The sequence below is a fragment of the Dufourea novaeangliae genome, unplaced genomic scaffold, assembly GCF_001272555.1.
Source record: "Dufourea novaeangliae isolate 0120121106 unplaced genomic scaffold, ASM127255v1 scaffold177, whole genome shotgun sequence".
Lineage (NCBI taxonomy): Eukaryota > Metazoa > Arthropoda > Insecta > Hymenoptera > Halictidae > Dufourea > Dufourea novaeangliae.
Window position 1 is genome coordinate 3,125,620 of NW_015374070.1, and position 22,318 is coordinate 3,147,937.

General features: G+C 40.4%; 1 protein-coding gene across 1 annotated transcript in view; it reads right to left on the bottom strand.

The window, feature by feature from the left end:
• Positions 1-1,395: 1,395 nt before the first annotated feature.
• Positions 1,396-22,318, bottom strand: part of LOC107190331 — a 28,489-nt gene continuing 7,566 nt past the window's right edge. The window contains exons 2-9 of the mRNA XM_015579122.1: positions 5,691-5,927; positions 4,997-5,109; positions 4,756-4,865; positions 4,515-4,593; positions 3,300-3,439; positions 2,801-2,947; positions 2,311-2,533; positions 1,396-1,761 (exon numbers count right to left, since the gene is read on the bottom strand). Of these exons, the coding sequence (XP_015434608.1) occupies positions 1,563-1,761; positions 2,311-2,533; positions 2,801-2,947; positions 3,300-3,439; positions 4,515-4,593; positions 4,756-4,865; positions 4,997-5,109; positions 5,691-5,927 (1,248 nt within the window). The 3' untranslated portion in view covers positions 1,396-1,562. The remainder of the gene's footprint in view (positions 1,762-2,310; positions 2,534-2,800; positions 2,948-3,299; positions 3,440-4,514; positions 4,594-4,755; positions 4,866-4,996; positions 5,110-5,690; positions 5,928-22,318) is intronic.

Here is a 22,318-nt window from a genome sequence, read left to right on the forward strand (position 1 = left end):
GACTAAATTTGGGCAAGGACACCTTGATACACTATACAAAGTGTTAATTGCACGCAGTTATATTGTAGCTTCCATTCATAATTCGGCCTTGGCAATGTATTTAGTATGATAGACAGTACGACATGCTTGTCTCCTTACGTGACAAGACGTATTCATGAATGTTGCATATACGGCCAGGGTCGTGTGACTTTACTCGTAATTTCAAACCACGAATGCAGAGGGATTTAATTGTACAGCATTACACTTTTATAATTATTTCGAAACGAGTTTTTTTCCTGAAGTCACGCGACATACACATTATTCTAATGAAACAAATGATGAACAAAAACGAAGTGTATTTAGTATCACATATTACTTTGTTTAATACACACTTTTAATACGTTAAACGCTGTCAAAATTTCAGTTATTCCGGAATTTAATAACTAATTGCTTGATATTTTCTTAGAAGAACAAAATGTAGAAATAACGAAAGTACACTAATCAATACGAAATTACTGGTAATTAGTATACTTTCATGAAACTGTCGGGTACAGGACAGAATAAACAATTTCGAAAGTTTTTCTTAAACTTTTAATGTACTTGTTGCATGTAATTGAGACTCGTTGAACGTGGAATGTTCCATTGAGCTATCAGAGAGTTAAAGATACACCGCGTCAAGAACGGAACGAAGTCAATTATCTATTTCCCTGTTCCTGTCACTAAACGTCGCAAGATTTTATACAAAATAACAATATGCCTTTTTTTATTGTGTCGACGTTAACACCTAACTGGATGGTACAAAACTATGCTAATTTTGATGATTGAAGCGCGAGAACGTACGTTTCAACGTGTCGCTAGTCACAAAGGATGAAATACCGATCAATGAATTTATGTACAAAAGCGTTCGTCTTATTCCGCTGAATTAAGCACGACATTGCTCAGAATTGTAAAATACTAAAGTATACCTATATTTATGACTAACATATGATACATATACGATCCAGCAGAGAAGTACCTTCTCACGAGCGAAAATACACGAATACAGACGGCCACAAATTACGACTCATAATACGTCGATATACGAAATATATCGATATCATGACAATAATTTTCATCGAATTCGATTGTTCGTTCATCTGAAACTCGCGACACATGGAGTCTTGTTTCACAAGAAGTAAAACCATAACTGTAATTGATACTTGACCATTAGTACAAAAATACTCTGTAAGGCAGGAATTGTTTAACCTTTCTGTGTACGTAATATATTAGTAGTAACTATTAAGGACACATAAAGTTACGAGGATCAATCCTTAACGCGTCTCGAAACAATGTCATTCAAACTTTCCTCGAAGAATACGATTGTATTATGTCGCAGCTTCTCGAGTCAACGGTCCACTTAACGTTCTTTATCTCGTTATTGATGGATAGTTTGCGTTCGAACGGCGTGAGTGACGATTCACATAGAATCTGAATACCCGTTACATGCGATTTCGGTTGTTAAAAACGAAGAATTATTGCTTGATACGTTCAATCGAAAATAATTGTTCGCTCCGTGTTTTCCGGTTAAGTAGCTACGAAGGATATTATTTGCCGGAATAATGGGAACCAATGTTCGACGGCGGCCCTCTGTGATGGTGATGATGCTTCTGACCGGGTCCAGAGTATCTGCTTCCTGGTCTGGAGTGAACTATGGCGTAGTGATCGCTGTTCGTCGATATCGACCTCGTCGAGTTCATCGTCGATCCTCCAGAAGCGTATCCTTGCTTCCCATTTAAGGAGTACCTTATAAGAAACAGTAAATTAGTCGTAATGAAGATTCCATTATTGGTAATTACTCGCTATATTTCATTTAGTTACCAGATAATATTTTCCATGACAAACATTCATGAACATTCATTGAAAAATCAATAAAATATATTTCGAGTATCATACCTAATACGAATACGATCTGAATAGAAGCATATGAATAAAACGAGAAATTCTTCGTGGATTGACAGGTGAGTCGGTGATAATGAAAGTATGCATTGCTCGTTTAAAAAATTCTTTCATAATATTGAAATATAAATGGATGTAATGGAAAATAAGAGAGAAACACAATTTTGTTTGGTCTTTCGATATACAGCACTTTCATAATCACCATTGACGAATAATTTTATCGGCTTCGAATGAAAAATTGATCGCACCTTCGAACCATAGTATTCAAAAATATTCTCGCCGAGTGTACAATGAGTAATATTTAAAGAAAATTTAATGTGCCCGTCACCTGTTACCATGGGTACAAATGAATCTATAAAGGGAAAAAAAATAAGAGGAAAAACAGCGGAATCAAACCTCGAGCCATATTGGGAACCGTGCCAGCTACGATAGGGATCGTAATCTTCGATGATCGATGGTTCTTTCTCGATGATGTCGGTCCTGGTGCAACTGCAGGTCATCGCGGAGCAGAGGAATATGTTGATAATGAGCATGATGAGGAACAGAATGCCAAGAGCTACGGCCAGCCATAGCAGCCATAATGGGTGGACTGTGCCGTCCTCGTACAGAGTTTGTACAGCTATTAAACAAGATATATCGACATTGGAACCCATTAGGAGTTTATTTCCGAGAACAAAAGGTTCATCGGGAGCAGAGGCTAATTAATTAATCGGCCCCCTGGAAAAGTTCGGAGGGTATATTTTAGTACACCGGTGGTATCGTTACGGAATGTATAAGTAAGGAAACGATGTGTCTGTCCTCTGTGTGTGTGTATGTGTTTACATGTATACATGTTTGGATGTGTATACGTGTGTACTATGAAAATCGGCTCCGTTGGAATATTTACATGGCGTTTGACCAGGGTCAAGAACGAACACACTCGTGCCGGCAAGAAGCACTCCTTCCTCGCCGCTCACGCTTTGCCCATTAATTAAAGACGCTCCCTTTATTTCTTCCTCGTTATCGCCTTCGCAAATAGGGATACCGCAGCTTCCTGGAGGATAGAAGATTAACGTTTTGCGTTTTCACCTGTTATCTCACCGGTGCCGGTTAATTTACCGTTCGACACTCGACCTGGGTGCAAGCGTTAGAATCTCCCCTATTCCATGTAGTAAAATAAAATGATACTCGGTGATCGCGTAATGACGCGACGAACCACGGCAGGAACGCCGTAACGCATCTGATATCAGTGGGATATACTACCGCTTCCGAATGGGAATATGTTAATCCCTCCCTCCCCCTCCTCCCATCTTCCCCCCCGGGTCTAGAGTTGAACGGCACGCTGTGACCCAGATTCGGCGGGCAGCACCGTAATCAGGGGGAATCAGTCAGCGGGATCAGTTTACCTCTGCAAACGGCGATGTCGCATTGAAAGTGCACTTGCGGGCTGTCAGGAAACCGGAACATCGAGAACAATGTCGCATCCGCCAGGCCGGTGTTCCGATCGTATATGAATTTCGTCATGACCCGAGCCTTCACGGGACACCTTTTGTGTACGGGAACGCGTTAAGTTTACGTAACTGGGTTACGGAACCGCGATCTTTTCGCGTTTCGCGGCGCGGTGAATTAATCATGTCATCGGAGTTGTACAGGGTGTCTCTGTTCGATGCCGAAGGAGAATCAGGTATCATGGTGGAAATTTGTAAAAGTGTTATGTTGTATTTGTGAATAATAAACTTGATTCGGGGACGTGTTTAGTAATATTGAATTTCACATTTTTAGTTTGTTTAGGTTAATATTCCAGTTTTTCAATTAATATTATTTTCTATTTCGAATTATATATAAATATTTAATTTTATTCTGAAACTGTAGCACAGTCGACACCAGGTCACCTTTGACCCATCGTAGGAAATGACAGAGTAGGGATTTGCTGAATGTTTATGAATATAACAAAGGACAAATAATTATATTCTAGAAATATAGTGTATCAGAAATATTACAAAATAATATATAGAATTTTAAAAATATTTGGTATAAGTCAGGATTAATCCGACATTTACTCCTCGTATTGCTGATAGAGGAAGTTAATTTAACACAATATTCACCGACAAATAAGTACGTTTAACTTCATACGAAAAGAATAATTTAATTAAAATGATTCTAGATATTCTTTAATTAACGTGAAGGAACCTGTAGGCCTTCGAATAACTGATCAGTTACAGAATAACGTCGATCTATCTGGTCCTCTTAAATCAAACAGGATCAACTTAACATATTGCAACAGTAATGACATTTAGATTGATTCTCGAATTAATACATGCAAATCTAAACTATTATATAAAATTGTATAAAATTTGCATCATTGATGTCTATAAATACTGTCTCCTTCGACTTGAGATACAAGGTCCACAGCCTCCAAACATTTAGGATTCAATCTTCAATGGAAAATTCAGTACGAATATTAAATTAAAGGGCGAGACATCCTGTACACTCTAGACTACTATTTAATAAACTTGGAAAATTCTAATCAACCGACCGAACTAAAGCGAATTATACACTTATACTTCGACAGATTATGGCAAAGAATTCACGAGTCAAATGAGATGAACGGTCGAACGTACCCTTTGTCGTCGATCAGCTGCACGCTGTTGTTCCGCTTATTGAAGGCGAAGCACGTTTTCACCTTAATTCCGTACATTCCTGCGAAGAAAGAAAAGAAAGAAAAAACCATCGATCAGAGTGCACATCAACGGTATGCGTAGAGGAGCATCGGGGTAGCGTATACGTGTGTTCACGCGGACCTCGTTAATTCCAATTAAATGTAAAGGGGTGAAAATGGAAGTGAGAGACACGGATACGAACCATCTGGTCGCGAGATCTCCGCACGCAAAGTATAGTTGTGACCATAAATAGCCTCCTGCACTTTGTAGCCACCGTCCAAAAGGCGCAACGACACTAACGAAGTTTCATTCCTGCAATAGAGAGAACACACGATCGTAACACGCGTGCGAAAATTATATTCTCAGAGGCGTCGGTAGCCACCGGCCAACGGTGTCGTGATTCGACGAGATACGAGCCAATATTAATAAACGTTACTGCGTACTTCGCATTTTTGAATCCGGCCTTTCCGCACGTAATAACGTAAAATTTATCGTCCGCCAGCTCCAGGGTCTTATGTATCCGCACCGCGATGGGGATGGAACGCTCCTCGTTGTCCTGCAAGAATTACAAGGAGATTACGGGGGAAATTTGTCCTTGATGTGTTCAGAACGGAACTCGGTGCTTCCGAGACCGAAGAGACTTTTATGATATTTTAAGGTGAATATAATTTGTATCTAAACAATTTGAAAATCAGATACTGAATTCCATTCTTTATTCTTGAAGATTCGGTAACGGCTTCAAATCGTGAAAGCTACTCGTATTACGTCGTCCGAAAAATTCGTACCATTTCAGGCAGCAATGTCTCTGCTACCTACCATTTTTACCGAAGAAAGGAAATATCGTTTATACGCTAAATATTTTTTAAAATATATGAAATCGTAACAAAAAGTGGATATTGTGTTTATTAATAAAAATAAGATAGACAATAAAAATTGTGAACCGTAATCTTACGTTCCAAAACGATACCAACTTTCCGGAGGACCTTTCGTTACAAGTTATAGAGTTCATGAGACATTGAGATGCTCCAAGTTCAAAAGTGGAGAATAAATCTCCGTGTGAGTGAAATTAAACTTTAATTGCTGTTTCGCAAGTGATCGTACATGAATTTTAATCAGAAACGTGGCTGAGGCACTTACATTATTTACCAGGACACCGCAGTAATCGGGCGATCCTTTGGGAGCTAAAAGATTAATAGCGAGGGTCGCATGATTCGTGCCGTTTCCGGGCGCCATGCATTGCGGCGTTCGAAAATCCCTGGCGTGAACGGCGCCGACGAAACTCTGATTCAGATTCACCCGTATCGTCATGTGGCCGGCTTTGCATGTTGCCGTGACCGTTGGCTGGAACTCGGTGTCCAATAATTGACCGGTGACCTGTGCCGGAATAGAAAAAAAAAACGAGATTGAATTCTTTGGATCTCATCGGTGACCACATTTTGGTTAATTAACTTTCTCATTATTGAAATAACGATGCTCATAAATAATTATTGCCCATCACAGAAATGTAAATGCGACATTTTAATTCGCGATAGAAATTACAGTCAATATTAAATTTCGAGCCCGAAACAGAGTGACAAGTGAAATCATTAAAAGTAAGTAAAAATGTGTAACACTCCTATAGAAATCATTGCATTGCAATTTGTTACTGTATATACGTATACATATGTGTAAATAATCGGTTTCAACGCTGTACGTATATTGACGATTAAATATAATTGCTGTAACTCTTCAGCGATAATACCACGATATTACTGTGACTAATTTTAATTAGACAAACAGCGAACGCGTTTGAATAGCATTTACAGCGTTTGTCGCTCGAATCGATTTCTTTCTATTTGGAACGCCGAAAGCGAGTTCGCAACCCAGGGATGAAACCAATTTCTGTTGAAACCAATATTTGCGGAGTTAACGAAGTACTCCCAGGTGGAATGTTCCAACTCGCGACATTTCAATTTACAGAAAGGAGCATTTCACGCGTTACAACTCAATATGTAACCGGTACCTATTCTACCCAAAACATGCATGAGAGAATCGATTACTTGTATCTAGAGACATCAATGTACAATTTAATTGTCAGATCGATATTCATGCAGCAAGATATAGATGAAGGACCCCAGTATCGTACACTTTTATACATCATGTATGTAGTTTACTGGAAAAATTAGGTCAGATACTTTTCTAACGTGTGAAGTTATAAATTGAAGATGATACGATGACATTGAAAGTTCATACCTACTTCTGAGCAATACAAAAATAACAATTTTCGGTAGCCACGTGTACAAAACTTGAAAAATACGTTAATTTACAATTCGGACTAAAGGTCATCTGGAGTCCAAAGGTAGCGCCATTCACTTTTATGTAAAAATTGTACACAAAACATAGACATAGCAAGATACAAAGAAAAACATAAATTTATTCCAAGATGCCATTACATCATGGATTGCAGCCACAAATATTACAGTTTTGGCAGAAGTCCAGTTTGCCATATTAGGAACCATACGCGGCACTGTGATCGTTTCCTTCGCTCCCCGCACGTATTCAATCTTCAAAGGACGCCCGATCGTATTGACAAAGTAAATATCAATCTTACGGATCACAGGGAAGATACAAAGAAAAATTGTTCCGCGTGGTAATTAATATTAACATACACGGCTAATTAGTCTGCCAGCTTTAATTGTACACGGTTAATTGCCCCGTGCCCTTAAAAGCGTGGCATTCCATGGGCCCGGGCTGCTCGTCCTTCGTCCTACCCCACGCCGCCATAAATTATTCAATTAATTACGAGCGCGGCGTTATAGAGTCCGCGGAGACAATCTCGGGTCGCCTACACGCGATCACGAGGAACACATATTCCGACGTTTCTGGCCTCGCCGGTTGCGGCCGGCTGGCCATCATCGGGTGTCGGGGCCCATAACGGCCCAGCTCGGTGATATTTTCCCGGTCGAATCGGTAAGTTAATGCTCAAGTAAACTTGGGACCGGTCTGGGCGGTAGCTATCGACCCACGCTAACTTTCAATTTCATGCGGCTGGGCTCTCCGCTACGCTCCGCGTCGCGAACGGATAAGGTATTACTGTACACGCGTGTGTATATACATATACATATATGATATATATATATATATATATATATATATATATATATATATACCGCCAGCTAGTCGGAGATGCCGCGACGAGCATAGAGGCACTCACCAGGCCCGAGACAAAGGTCTCTTGGACGTAGGCGTGCGCAAGGCCACCACAGTCCTAAATGCTTCAACGGCCGCACGCGGGAAGAGAAGGATCCCGAAGACGCGCGTTGGGTTACAGAAAAGGATTCCTTCTCCATCCGTGGACGGCTAATCGATTATGAGAACACGACATGGTAAGGTATACCTCGCGTCCTTGTGTTTCGCCAGGTTGCTCCTTTTTTGATCCTCGGTCGCCCGCGTGCTTCTTCACTATCCCCATCCCCCTCTCATTTCCAGCCAGTCTATATAGCCTATTAACCGTCGGGACATTCGGAGACTGATCCTCTCCTTTGTACCATCAACACCGTCAAATGCCGTGTGTTCAGTTCACGAATTTACAATATCGTTTCTTTGGTCGCCCCGAGTGAATTCGGTTAATATGGATATTAGCTTCCCTTTCAGCTTCGTGTTCGAATGAAGCGCAGTTTCTAGCACCGAGACACCCGAGAGATATTGAATCGTGCGTTTCTTATGGTTGTGAAGCAACCTCGATCCATTTCTTTGAGGAGCTCGTGACTGGCCACGAAAGGAATTCCGCTAATTATAGTCTTTGTTACGGGTACAGGTTTACACCGGGCTTCAAGGCTTTACGTAATCAATACACCGCGTGGCTCTGATTAACGAACGGTTCAATGAAACCACAAGCCCCAGAGTGAGAAGTGTCCTCTCGGTTTTAGAACGTCTCGGGATTCGAAGTTTTAGACCGGGTGAATTGCGGCTGGTCATATCCATTCCCCTCCCTCCAGGGATGTTCTCTGATTTCCGACTAGAACCGGAGTCACGGCAACCAGGTGTAATTACTATGATTCACAATCGCTACGCCGGCACGCAACATTTGATACCTCACGAAATCTGTTATTCCTCTCCATTGACGTGCAACCGCTGCGCGCCGCTCTCGCATGCTTGACCATGGATCGGCGAAATTCCAGGCGGATAATATACGACGGTTAAACGGAATTTATGAACGGATAATCAGATTATTCTTTGACCGTACTGGGTGTTTCAAAATAGATGGACAGCTACTGGGGATCCGATAAAACGTGGGATCAAGGGTGTAAATGTGGTCTGATAAAGAGATGTTTTGAACGAAAGGATTTGTGAAATATATATTTTATTAATAATACATTTACTGCTGTACCTGTAATCAGGCTGTTTCACGGTCTGGAGTATATTACATATTTATGTACAGTAGTTTCGTGAGCAATTATTGCATTGTTTACGACTGACTCATGACCAGACTGAGGATGTTTATGCATTCATAGCATACCCGATTGGCTGTGACTCACTACATTAACAATTTTAATATATTCTAATGCCATGTTTATTCCATTTTGAACCTAATACTCGTCTTAATACAGTAAAAAAATTTCCTTCCCATTCTAGTACCTGTAAATTAATCCATGAATACTAATATTTGCATAAACATACGCAGGGTACTTATAACCGATGCTGTAGAATAACATCAGCAAACGCGTTATTCGTGACAACTGGACGGTTAATGTTTATACACGTCATACGAACGCACATTTATGCACTCTGTGGGATAATTATTCAACCACCCTACAATTTTCAATTCTTACGTATTATCGTTGAAATAAAAACGAACCAATGTGCCATAATCTGAAAACGTTTTAAGAAATAACGTTTATCCAGGAACGCATAGATTATATTCCCTAGAAAAAAGTGGTTCTGTTTTATTTTAACTAGAATACATAATATTTGGAAACTTCAGGGTGGTTTTATAGTTATGCCACGCAGTGTATTCCATACTGAGGATATCTGTACGGTTAAGAATAAACTAAAGAAATTATGAAAATCTCATCAAGAGTCTGTAAAAGCCTCAATAATGAATTGTACAGATACAATTTTCATAGTCTTCGACAAAGTTTCTGTTTACCACGTTCATTTTATATTTCCACCGTCAGTCGTAACCGTTCGCTGTCAACAAACATAAAACCAATTCACATATAACAAAACACGATCAAATTCCTTGTCTAATTACAGAGTTTCGAATAACTGCGTTACCATCGCGTCATCATCGCCGACATTCCTCGCCGGCGACAGAAAAAATATACCCGGGGAACACACCCATCCGACGTTAACGATATGACGTAATCAGCCATTCTCGTCCAGATATACACACGGACGCATAGAGCATAGGTGGAAATATGCGCGGTGACATCACGAAAACCGGCGGTTACATAAACGAAAGTCGACGTGGCCCACCACGGGTTGGATAACCATCGACAGCCGTGTTTCGCCTGGCGAATTTCACGCGGGACACCGTGGATATGGTAGGGGGCGAACTAGGGAAAAGGGGAACAAACGCTGGTACGGATCACGATCGATGTAACCGGCTAACGAGTGACTTTACTCGTCGACGGAGAAAGCAACAATTAGCCAGCGTGGACGCACGCCCGGTCACGGAATAGAATAATTCATGTACAAGGGACCGTGGCGGACAAGTGGCCACTTAGTAATTCGCTACGATAGAATGTACAGTATCGGCAATCGTTCGCCCCGTCGATAAATCAATAATTTTTTTTCCACCACGAAACGTCCACGTTCCCCAGTGTGTACGAGAAAGAGACGCGCACGCCTGTGTGTGTGTGTGTGTGCACGTGCGTTCGGTTCGTTCTTATACGAGCGTTTGCGCGCGCAGGCGAATTTTACGCGTGGATAGCGGCAATGTATCAAGATTTAATCCGACCGCCTCGTGGCCGCAATGTTTCAACGCATTCCGATAGTACACACCCATCGGGGCAACGCGAGTATGCGAACCGCAGTGAACGAGGGCGGAATAGTATCGACTGTGAAGCGACGCGCATTTTTGGGGTAACGGGATGAAATATATCAGGCCGTTACGTATCGAGACACTCTGAACACAGCCGTCTCGTGTCCAATACGGTGCTGTTTTATTGAGTACGTAAATGCGGTTTCACCGTAGATCGTGTATTGTGTTACTTTGTTGCACGTGGAACGTTTGATTCTTTTTGTTCTTTTTGGTCGCGAAACTACTTGCGTTCCGGACGATCTTGTGCTGTACCGTCGGCACAGCATCGGTATATTTATGGGCTAATTAACGGAAAGATTGACAGTTTTAGAACCTATTTTTTGGATTAGAATTCCGAGTAATTGAATGTAAGTAAAAATAATTTTTGTGATCGATTATCTCTAAGGGAAGTTTAAATGGAGTTCGATCACGAATTTAAGGACTTGATTTCTTTTAGTTCTGATGAATGTAGAAATATACTTATTTGGTAGAGGAAATATAAGAATTCAGAGTGTAAGCTATCTTTTCAAGGAAAAAACGTCGAGAAAATCGGTTTTTGATTTTTGCAACTAGGACGGTGCACCTTACCAAAAAATCTAGAAAAAGTTTAGGATAATAGGTACACTTTCGTTCATAAGTACTAGAACACCTGAACTGTATGAAAAAAATGCGACGTTTCATAAAAATTATATATGTTAGGTTACATTTATTACTCTGTATTATTGTTAATATTAGCCATCGAGCTTTACAATCCCTGAGACAATATTTATTTCAGACTTCTTTTAACAAGCTCGTAATGTTTTGTTACGTTCACTTTTTTTCGACAAATGTTCTAATACTTATGAATGGGAGTGCACTTATGATAAAATGTTGTTACTGTAATTATGTTTAATCTAGTCGCTTTGAAACTTTAACGAGAAATCGGCATTCTTTATCATCTATTATCGTTTCTAATTTTTTACAACTTGGATTTGGAATCAGAAAATCAAAAAAATTCTATAGCACGAGCTGCGGTAACTACCAACTGTCATTTTTATCAGAATCTGTGCTTACCATTAAATAGGGAAAATGGAGGAAAACTGATAATCGAAATTTTCCCTGTTAATATCTTCCTGGTCGAAATAGAAAATTGAAAATTGATACACATTGTTTTTTCTTGGTCAGTTATCGAATAGTCCATCACAAGTCCCATTCGGTCTATGGGCATTTTTCACCCTCTTATCCGACTGTACCAATTAATTACACATAAGGAAGTAAATCTAATCTTAGTATTCTTTAGGCAATTATTAAGGAAGCTCATTTATTCTCCCAGACGAATTAGTGATTTGCAAATGGAACTTCCTTTACGGGATTAATCACAAAATTTATGTCAGAAATTTGGTTAATTTCATCTTAAAGAAGGAACTATAAAGATTCCCAGGAATAAAACTCCAGTTAATATTGTATACATATATGCCACTGTTCTCTTGCAATAACATGGCCAATATTACCATTACTAAGCTAATGACACCATACATTTTCTTCTGAAACGTCGACAAATCATGAATTTTTCTAATTAAATACTTCTTATTGAACATAAGGAAATATTTGGTAAAGAAATTACAAATGAAGTTGCAGCAATAAATATTATATGAAAAAAAACTTCTACGTTGGATGCGCACAGATTCTCGTTAGCAATCCGTTAATTATTTTCGACCCGTATTATGCTCGTAGGAGAAACGGTACCTTCGTTAGACCACATTACGCCGTGAATGGCTGGGAATATAATAGAACCGAATACAAGGGCCTCTCTCTGTGAACGGAGTTCGTTCCACGGCCGGGATCATCTTAAATCGTACACTTTCACATGTCCCGAGTTTTCTTTCGAACCGTTTCCCCGGTGCGTAAATTTACGAGCTGTTACCGGGGGAGACGGTGCATTCTGCTTTCACTTAATACGCTTTCGGGTTTCGAGAGGTTCGCTCCCACAAAAGCGGGCGGAGATGACGAGCGATTCGATCAGATACCGCGAAACTAATTTACAATTATTTTCAGACGCGAACAGATCTGATAATACCGCGTCGAATCATTAGATAGTTGCATGGACCATGCACATCACGCGGCAGCGTTGTCAGTTATATAGGTATATCTTTCACGAGTCTCCTCCTCCTTCTTTCTAAAATGTTAATGACAATTGTGTAAATACTACCATAGAACTTTCGACGAAATCGCATAGAAAATTAATCGAAAAATCCACCTTCAAAATTGGAATTCAGACATTTTATCACATAACTTCACCACAAAGCAGTAGTATAGTAGAGTAACGTTCAATTCTCGATTTAAACAGAAAATAATTCGCTTTACGAGTTGTTGACCGCTTTAGCCATAGGCTAATAAATTAGCTGGGAACAGGAAATAGCGAAAGTATCTTTTCTGCATGCAACAAATGCACGGTGAACGCTTCTTCGAAGCCTAGGAATAAATTGAAGATCCGCCATGTTGCCCTCGCAGGAAATTTCTCCGAGGACCTTCTTTCCTGGAAACCATTCGAACATTAGCTCGAGCGCGCCTCGTTTAACGTAAACGTTCCTCGGGCTTCCGTATAAACAGCCATTTTTTTCAGCGACGTGTCGGCCCGTTAAATTTTCGAAGGCGTGTAAAAATCGAAAACGAAGAGATCCGATCGCAAATTACGGGAATAACCCGCGAAACGGTTACCAACCGAACGAAAATTCTGCCGTGGTCCCAGTCCGTTTGGCGCGAAAGAGAAGAGAAGAGAAAAAAAGATCCAGGATGAAAAGACGTCCGAAGAAAACGGACGGGACGAGAGAGAGTTAGACGAAAGGAGACGACGAAGGCGGGGTCAATAACATAGGTTTTGGCTTCTCTTTCTTCCTTTCCCCCGGGGCAAGATAATTCGAGAGCCGGTTCGAGCCCTCTGGCCAAAGAATGCACTTTCAGCTGCGTGTATTGTGTCCGTGCGAGGACTTCGCATTGACAAACGCCCGAACCGAGCCGAACAGAGACGGTAAGCTTCGCGCCGCGCCAGGTACGCCTCGAGCCAGAAGAGCAAAGTAGACAATAAAACAGATCCTCGTTCTTTTTTCGTTCGTTTGTTTTGCAGGGAGAGGGTTATCGCGGCTGAAAGGACGAGGTGTTTAGTAGGTTTAGCGTCCGAACGACGCCCTTTGCAGTGACATTTCAACATATGAAAGCACTTTACGAGACGGGACACGGAAGGAATAAAAATTTTTCGAACGAAATTCCTGTTCTTGGACGTATACGAAATACTAATGAGTATGCGAAATAATGCGTACAGGTCTGTAATAGAAAATGCAACTGTTCTGGGGATGGAAGGATGCTGATACAAATGGCGAAAGATTCAAGAGTATGGTCTTTACTTTTGTTATACTGTCCTTAGTCTTACGAATATGGATACGTGTCAGCCAAACAGCTTGCATCACGTTTGTAAGAAGACGATATCGGGATGTACGTATTTGTAGGATTCTTGTAAAAAGGCAGTGTATGGACATATAAATAAGAATAATCCTGGTTCAAAAAACTTGGAAATTACCAATCCAAGAACGTGATATTCAAATTAGATTAATGCAGAATCAAAATTCTTCAAAGAATTAATCTGAATTGTATTGGGTTAGTTCAAAGTTTTAGACTCAAAATGAGGCCCAGGGACCTGCCCAGAGAACTTTAGACACCTAAGACCCAAAAGACATTCAAGACACTGAAACCCCTAAGACTTTAATAATGCTACACTTCCGAATAGACCAACATAATGAAACGTTTAACATCTCTCAAATCCTCCAAACCACCTTAAGATCTTTGGGGCCCTGGAGACCTTCGAGATTTCCGAGACCTTTGGGACTGGATCGCGTTCCTGGAGAATGAATTGATTCAATGCATTTTCTTGGTACTGGACTAGTCTGATTCGAGTCTCTAGGTCTCGAGTTGGTCCCATACGAATGTTTGGGTCCAAGGTTGTTTTGAATTCCTTGAACCAAGGTTCTGTTCGTCCTGAGATCGACCAATTTCAATTTCTTCATCCTACCTTGATGCTATTCGATTTTATTGGTCCCTGGTTCGTCCGATTCGAGTCTTTAGATAAGTCTTTCTATCTTGTTCCTACGTATTTAGAGTCGACTTTACTGGGTCCAATGTGTCCCTACGTCCACATCTCATATTCTTATGTACATGAAATAAACTTTCTTGGATCTAACGTGTCCCTACATTCACATATCATACTCATAATCCTATGTACCCAAAGTAAACTTTCTTGGATCCAATGTGTCTATAAATCCATGTATCTCTTTCTCATCTATTTGCGGTTGTCTGTACTATGTACTGCGAGACTGTACGTCAATGTATCATGTTCCCACGTACCGGCGGTCAAATTTCACTGGGTCTATCGAGTTTGTGTATCGTTTGTATATCGTGACTCTTCATTCCTGAGGTGAAGTTTACTGTGGCCAAGGTGTCTCCAGATCTATATGGTTTGACCTCGTGTACTTGGGTTCAACTTTGATAGGTTCCTTGACTCCCTGCGTCCATGTGTTATGCATTTACATGTTCGAGGTAAATCTATTTGGAACAGCTACTTGGTGTACAGTTTCCTGTATACTGAGGTACACGAGTGTAAATATGCAGTACTTCCTTGAATCTACAGCAGCACGAAACTTAAAGGTGGACAAATAAATTCCACTACGATTTTTATGAGTTGGCAACTGTTGAATTTATAAAGTTGAAAATTTAATATTCTTCAGACCATTCAGTCAGAATTTCGTACACCTTTGTTCGTTTTATAGAGTTTCACTGTGGAGACAAGTTTTCCCAATCTTGAGACGATCTGTACGTTTTCAAAAAATTTAATTATTGTATTAATGTAACTCGATGAAGGGTGCTAATTCCATTGTACGCACAACCTTCGATATTTTGCAACATAACGCATTAAACTGCCAGTAGTTTCATTCTTTCCGAGAGGATATAACACAAACGGCAGGTATAGAAGAAGGTCTAAAGCACGTAAACAATTACTACAAGCTGTTTCGTAAAACTCGCTTCGTCGGAAAGGCCAATGGGAATGTAAATACCTATAGTATATTGCTGTTCACGAGTGTGACACAGCAGCATTGTTCTACGGAAACGTGACTTCCCCGTATTTTTCAATTACTCTGCCGCGCCATGTGTTGTTCCAACGCGTTTAGTATTTTTCCAGACCTTCGCTATAAATTCTCCGCCCGAAGACCTCCGGCAACGGGGAAGCATTGAAACTATAATCAATGTACTTATGTTTCTCTTGATAAGTACCAGTTCTTTGTGTCTTTAATGACAATGCAATAACTACATAGGGATATCAGAATTTTTAAATAAATGATTAATCTACATATAGTACCGCTCGTAATTATTTAAATGATATGACTTTTTAAGTTTATCACAATGTTTAGGCTTAGGTATAAATTTGATGATCCTTGGGCAGTGGTATGTTTTATTTAGGGAACAGTGATCATTGTTTTTGTCAATTGTTGGTCATAAATGCATAATAAAACGAGAATATTAATGTGCCACTAATAGACCGTTTTTTGACTACTATGAACAGCTTGGGATTTCCACTAATTTCATACCTGCTAACCATAATATATCAGGGAAATATTTGTCCTTTTTTTTGTTCCTTAAGACCATGTCCTTACCATGAGTATTATAAATACCAAATTCGTCGTTTCTTTAATCAGTTCTTCTTCGTCCTTTGGCGAAATGACATACGCTTTAACGTGCTAAAAGCGCCTAAGAATTCAATCGAAAAACGTTTTGCTGTGTGTGTTTTACCATTGTGGAGATTATTCATTTGGTGATATTGCAAATAAACAAAACATATCGAAGTAGCGTGGAGAATCATCAAGAGGAAAGAAACGACCGGTAATGTAATGGCTAGAAAGTTCTTCGTTTTACTAAACCAATCCAGACGTTCGAATACATTTCAGCTGTATAGCGCAGACATAGTACAAAAGATGCATTAATCGCCGTCCCTGTAAATTATACTTCGCACGAGGAAAAAGTAAGGTCAGTATTAAACATTTCGGTATGAAATTTAATCTTCGTAATTTCTGTAAATTTAAAATTTGAATTTTATTTCTTCCCCCATTTTACGTTATTCATCCGGTCTCCTAAGCAGACCTCTTTTCCCAGAAACACTGTACACTCGAGTCACAAAAGCTTTTCATAAAAAAGCATGTCCCCGTTTCTCTGCAATGTTCTGTCACAAAATGGCACCGTTCGTGCCCCCGCGTGTTTCAATCCCGTCCACCCAACCTTTGTACTTTCGAATGGCGCCAGTTTTTGCCCGACAATGTCTCCACGCCTCTCAAGAAGTGCCCGACTGTGTATTAAGCAAACAAAGCGACGGATACGATGATTTTCATAACGAGTTTGCTTCTCGTACGCTGCATAAATTACAAACCGATAGAAACGTATGCGGTTTCGCGCGTATGATCACATACATACCGTATCCCCTGATAACCGTGGGCGTTGCGTTCCCTCCGTGGAACGATCGAGGCCCGGCTCGCGTTCCTGCGTGCACGTTTATTGAATGGCGAAAGTGAATTGCGTGAAATTATTACGATTATACTGAAACGCGCGTGGCGCTCGAGCATCGATACCCATTACCCTCGCCACCTGCGTCGAAATAGATAAGTCGATAAGTTGCAATAATGCCATAGTGTTGGAACAGATGGATATTATATGGTCTCCCATGGGTAGATCCCCCGTAGGATTACGTGGCTGCGTGAAACTATCGTGATCTTTGAAACAACATTCGAACGCTCGCTTCCTACACCATAGAATGTAAAGATCAGACGAAAGCGTGGAAATTGTTAATACTTTGAACGTATCTCGGAGAAAGTGAAAATCACGTTATGCATTTTTCGTAGTGTGGTCAGGTTCTTGATTGAGAGGTTGAAGTATAATAACGTCCGTTACGTTCGTTCAATAAATAAATGTAGTATTGTACGTATGTGTAGTTTCAAGCACTCGCCTCATAGACTATTGAAAGCCGTAGAAATTGTTAATACCGGTAACGTGTCTCGAAAAGAGTGAAAATAACGTATTTGAAGTAGAGGCGCCACTTTCGTGATTGAATCGTTAAAATTTAACAGCATTCCTTACTTCTATTCAATGAATTAATAATTTTATTAAATGATGCAATATTATTCGAATACGTAATTTCTTGCTTCAAGTTTCTTTAGTAATCTGGAACTGTACTTGTGGCGGATTAATAAAGCCAGCAGGCGAAAAATAAATGCAAATGAAATTAATGTCGATAATTCCACGTGTGTGGTATCAATTAAAACCCGACGTGGTTGAAACATGTATTTACTAGGAAATATATGCTTTGCTCGTTTAACATTCGACTGTAATCTCTCATTAACCCAATCCTTTCATTAAAATCTCTTCTCCCACAACGGTCTGAATTCATCGGTTGGAGATTAATAGGTGGATACATTCGTAACATTGACGACACTATATATCTCACGGACTTATCCGACGGTTAACAGCGACTCGATTTTAATGTTTCTATAATTAAAATTCATAACTGCATCAATCTCATTTAAGTGAATAAAGGCGCGCTGGTAATGCCACACTGCGATTAAATTATCCGCGCGAGTCCGATGCTCTTCCACCGACGCCACGAAAATAGAAAGCGTGGTTTCCTTTATACCGTCGTTAATCACCCGGCAATTAAATCATTAAAGCCTTATAACATCGATGTGATTAATAAATGTTCTTTCTACCCGAGTGAGGTTCAGCCACCTCGTGGCCGGCCGCCCCGGCGGTATCGAATTTAAATATGAATTGCGTGCCGCTCGAAAACGTTTTCTCTCTGGCAACCGTCTATACCACGGTTCGATTAATAAACGGGATCGAGTGTTTCTCGTAGCCGCAGCCAGACGGAAAAGTACGGCGAAAAGTGAAAGTATGAAATTAAAAAGAAAGAGAAAAAAAGAACACGGCAAAATTGCATTCGGTTTTACTACCGGCTGAGGTCAGCGGTCCTCTCGTCCCACCGAGAAACTCTTCGTTGCGGTCTCGGCGGGTGAGCCTTGACTTACACGTTTCGAATTCAAAGTGCACAACGGCTGCCAATAAGGATAATGTTCCTATGAACGGTAAAAGTTGAATTAAAACTGATTGAAAGTGTTACTGATTGTACCTTCCGTTTCACGTGTTATCGAAAGAAACTGAGCATTCCTACGTACTTTTATGTTTTTTTTTCTTTTATTAGCGAGTGATTGTTATCGGGACAGGCTGTAACACAGGTTTAACGTGTCTTTTTATCGTGGAACTGGTATTTTTATGATACTGAAAAGAAACTGGAAAAAATTATAAAATCTATTTATAGAAGAGGAAGTGATCGTGTTCTTAGAGTAAAAGAAATTCCAGGTCGACTTGTTCTAGGGTGGAAAGAAAGATGAATATGGCATTGTTCTTTAAAACCAAAAGGTGTCAGGAATTGTTCATCTTTTCCGTAAATTTAGAGCGTTAATGTATAGTACATTAATTTATATTATACATATAATATAATAATATGTAATATAATAAGTATACTTTGGCATAAAGTATAAAATAAAATCAGAAATAAGTTAGAAGTCAGCATAAGTTCCGACAAAAGTACATTTATAACTTCAGTAATTCTAAAATATTAAATCTGAAATACGTCATTTTGCCTGGTATCGTAGTTCTACTGTCAATTTTCTTGTGTATTTCTACTGGTACAATTGTTAATTACGAATCACCCAGTGTAAAAACCTTGATAATGCAATTTCATTTCCACGCAAACACAAAAGAAAGCATACTTTCCGTACTGTGGCTCTGATAATTTCATCGTCCATTGTAAACATGACACTGAATATACCCCTGTCTATTACGTTTTATTTCGATTGTTTCTGCCCGTACCCCAGCAATATCCACCGGTCGAGTAAGTTTACCGACGCCCGTCAGTAGCAATTCTAATTCATACGAGGCTTACGCCTTCACAATAACACCGTGTCGCGCTCGAACGTAATGCGCGTCGTATCCGTACGCCTGGGACGGTAATTGCAGCCGACCGTACCAGAGGCAGAACGAAGCAACGAGCGAAAGAGAGAGAGAGGAACATTTCAATAATTTCGTTCTGTGCGCCTCGCATCGGGTGGATAATGAGTATGTACGACGTAGCAACGAAATCCACGTCGATGCTGTTTCCTTTAACTGTGGCCATTTATCTCCTCTAAAACGGCATCATTACGGTCCCCCGAACAGGGCGACACACGGTGCCCATTTATAGTACGCGCTGCGAAGCACACGGTGGTTACATTTCACGTGTGCCTGTTCGATTACCCGGGATGTTTCGAAAAACAGTGGAATCGATGTGGTGAGAACCGAATTCGTATTCATATCGAAACGTAATTTCGCCAATAATTCGACGGGACGACACTTGCGGCTTCCTTCCCGTGGACAACTAGTGTTCTCACTGATGAACCAACTGACGAATAACTATTAAAGGGTAAAAACGACGAGGCAAGAACGAAGTACCTGTATCGTGAACGGGACGTTAAAACAGAAGCATGATTTCACGCGGTGGCCTCTGCGGATCCGTTCTGCCTCGTTTCGTGGAAAACGGTAAAACGCTGATCCGCTGGATAAAATCGATTTCCAAGTGATGAACGGTAGAGATCGGAACGCGATTGTCCTTAGGTGTTCCAGGGAATAGAGGAAATGTTTCAGCGAGTATTCTTGAAAATCTATTCGTTACACGCCATATATGGTATCTACTATTACGTCTACGATCGTCCTGCCGTTCGTATGTAAGTAAATGTCGATGCATAGACGTTTAACAAACGTCACCCGGTCTACGTGGCTCGTAACCGACGCGTGACGGTGTCGTTGTAAATCATCGTCGGGTTATCAATCGATGTACCGCTTAGTCTTAACAGACACGCGTTCGATATTATTGCGTAACGGTATTCCTGTTAAATACACGTCGAATGCTGCGTCACGTTAGTTAAACAATGTACCGTACAGGAGAAACGACCATGCCGAACGAAGGGCAATTAGTTGCTCCGTCACTGTCTACGGAGAGATGTCGGTAATAATATCGGTGTAATTTCAGGCTTCCAGAGAACTTCAACCGATTTCGGTGTTGTTTATCGTCCTGTTTCGTTTGTCGTTTTCTCTGGACGTTGCCCACGGTCGAACGTTGCCGGAAATTTAAACACCGAGCGGGAAGGGAGGCTCTGGAGAACTCATATATGAGGTTTGCCCACGGCAGCCGGCAAATCAGCCGCGTCAGTGAGGTACGTGATTTATATCCCCGGCTCTCCCGAAGGCGACGAGGCCAGGACCAAATCGTCGAAGAGGGTACACGCTGGGGTTCTTCACGCTTCGATGTGCTGTACCTACTCGGGGTTCCCTTTTGTGCTTCCATCGTGTACACACTTACATACGAGCGCGTCAGCCAGCTCGCAGGGCACTTCGATTCGTACGAAATGGCATTGTCGTAAAGATGTAAGCGCCCGTGAATCCTATCTGGAAGCCGTCGGGGGCTGGCGCGAGAACCGCGAACGAAGAGGATCGAAGTTTAACGGCTGCGTTCGCTCCGGCTGGGAATCGAAGGAAGGCGTCTTTCTACGATGACACCGTCGCACGACGACAGTTCGAATGATAAACGTGCGGTTTTCCTTTGGGGAAATTTAATGAAATATTCTGTCGTATTGTCGTAATTGGTTTCACTATTGCGGGGAAAGAGGTTTTATGAAGGATCTATGGGGATTAATCGTAGAAAATGAAGGAAGTGCTTGAAGTATTAGAAATATTATACTGCAGTCTAGTAACTTGAAGTATTAATAAATTACTGTAGACTTCCGCTTAACCGACCTCTGTGGGAACGGACCTCTAGTCGAGTGAACGATTGGACGGTTAATCCGACAACATGTATCACTTATTATTTCTAGGTAGTTACTGATAAAGAGTTAACATATATCAATAATATTTATTATATATTTACACATACATACGTATAAAAGATGTTTATTAAATATTATTTTTTACAAAACAAGATCGGTAATTTTGTTCTGTTTCTTTCATTTAATTTCGTTTATTAATATGATATCTATATATTTCGTGTCAACAAAAATGTGGCCGGTTAAAGCGGTGACCGGTTAAAACGGAGCCGGATAATCGGGTGTCTACTGTACTTGGAAGTTATATTTGTTTATCATTTTCCTTGATTTTAATAAACGATGGAATTGAAAATCACCTTGTTAATCATATTATATTCGAAATATTTGAGAAAGGTGTATACAGACTGTTGAAAGACGGGTCTTAAAATTTAAGGGTTTATATAGGTCCTAAAATCGATCGTTTCAAAGAGAAATACAAAGGTTTGTTTTCACATTTGTTACGAACGTTCCGTATGTTTTCCTTCCATTTCAACAGGAAACTTACATCTGCAGAACATAGATCGACATACATTTTAAAATATTCCTCCTGTATCTCGCATTGCCAGTTGTCAAACAACCTTGAATTAATGTAGCTACTTCTAAATCAATTTTTTTGTTTACATTATTCAACAGGTTACAAAAATACTGACGGTATCGAACGTATGTAAATATGAAATTTAATTGCACATCGGAAGTATTTATTTTAGGACCTATGTTGATTTCAAGTATTTTACGCCTCTCTGTGAATAGGTACTATAAATCCCTAAAGTCTTAGACCATGTTTTATTACATTGCATAAT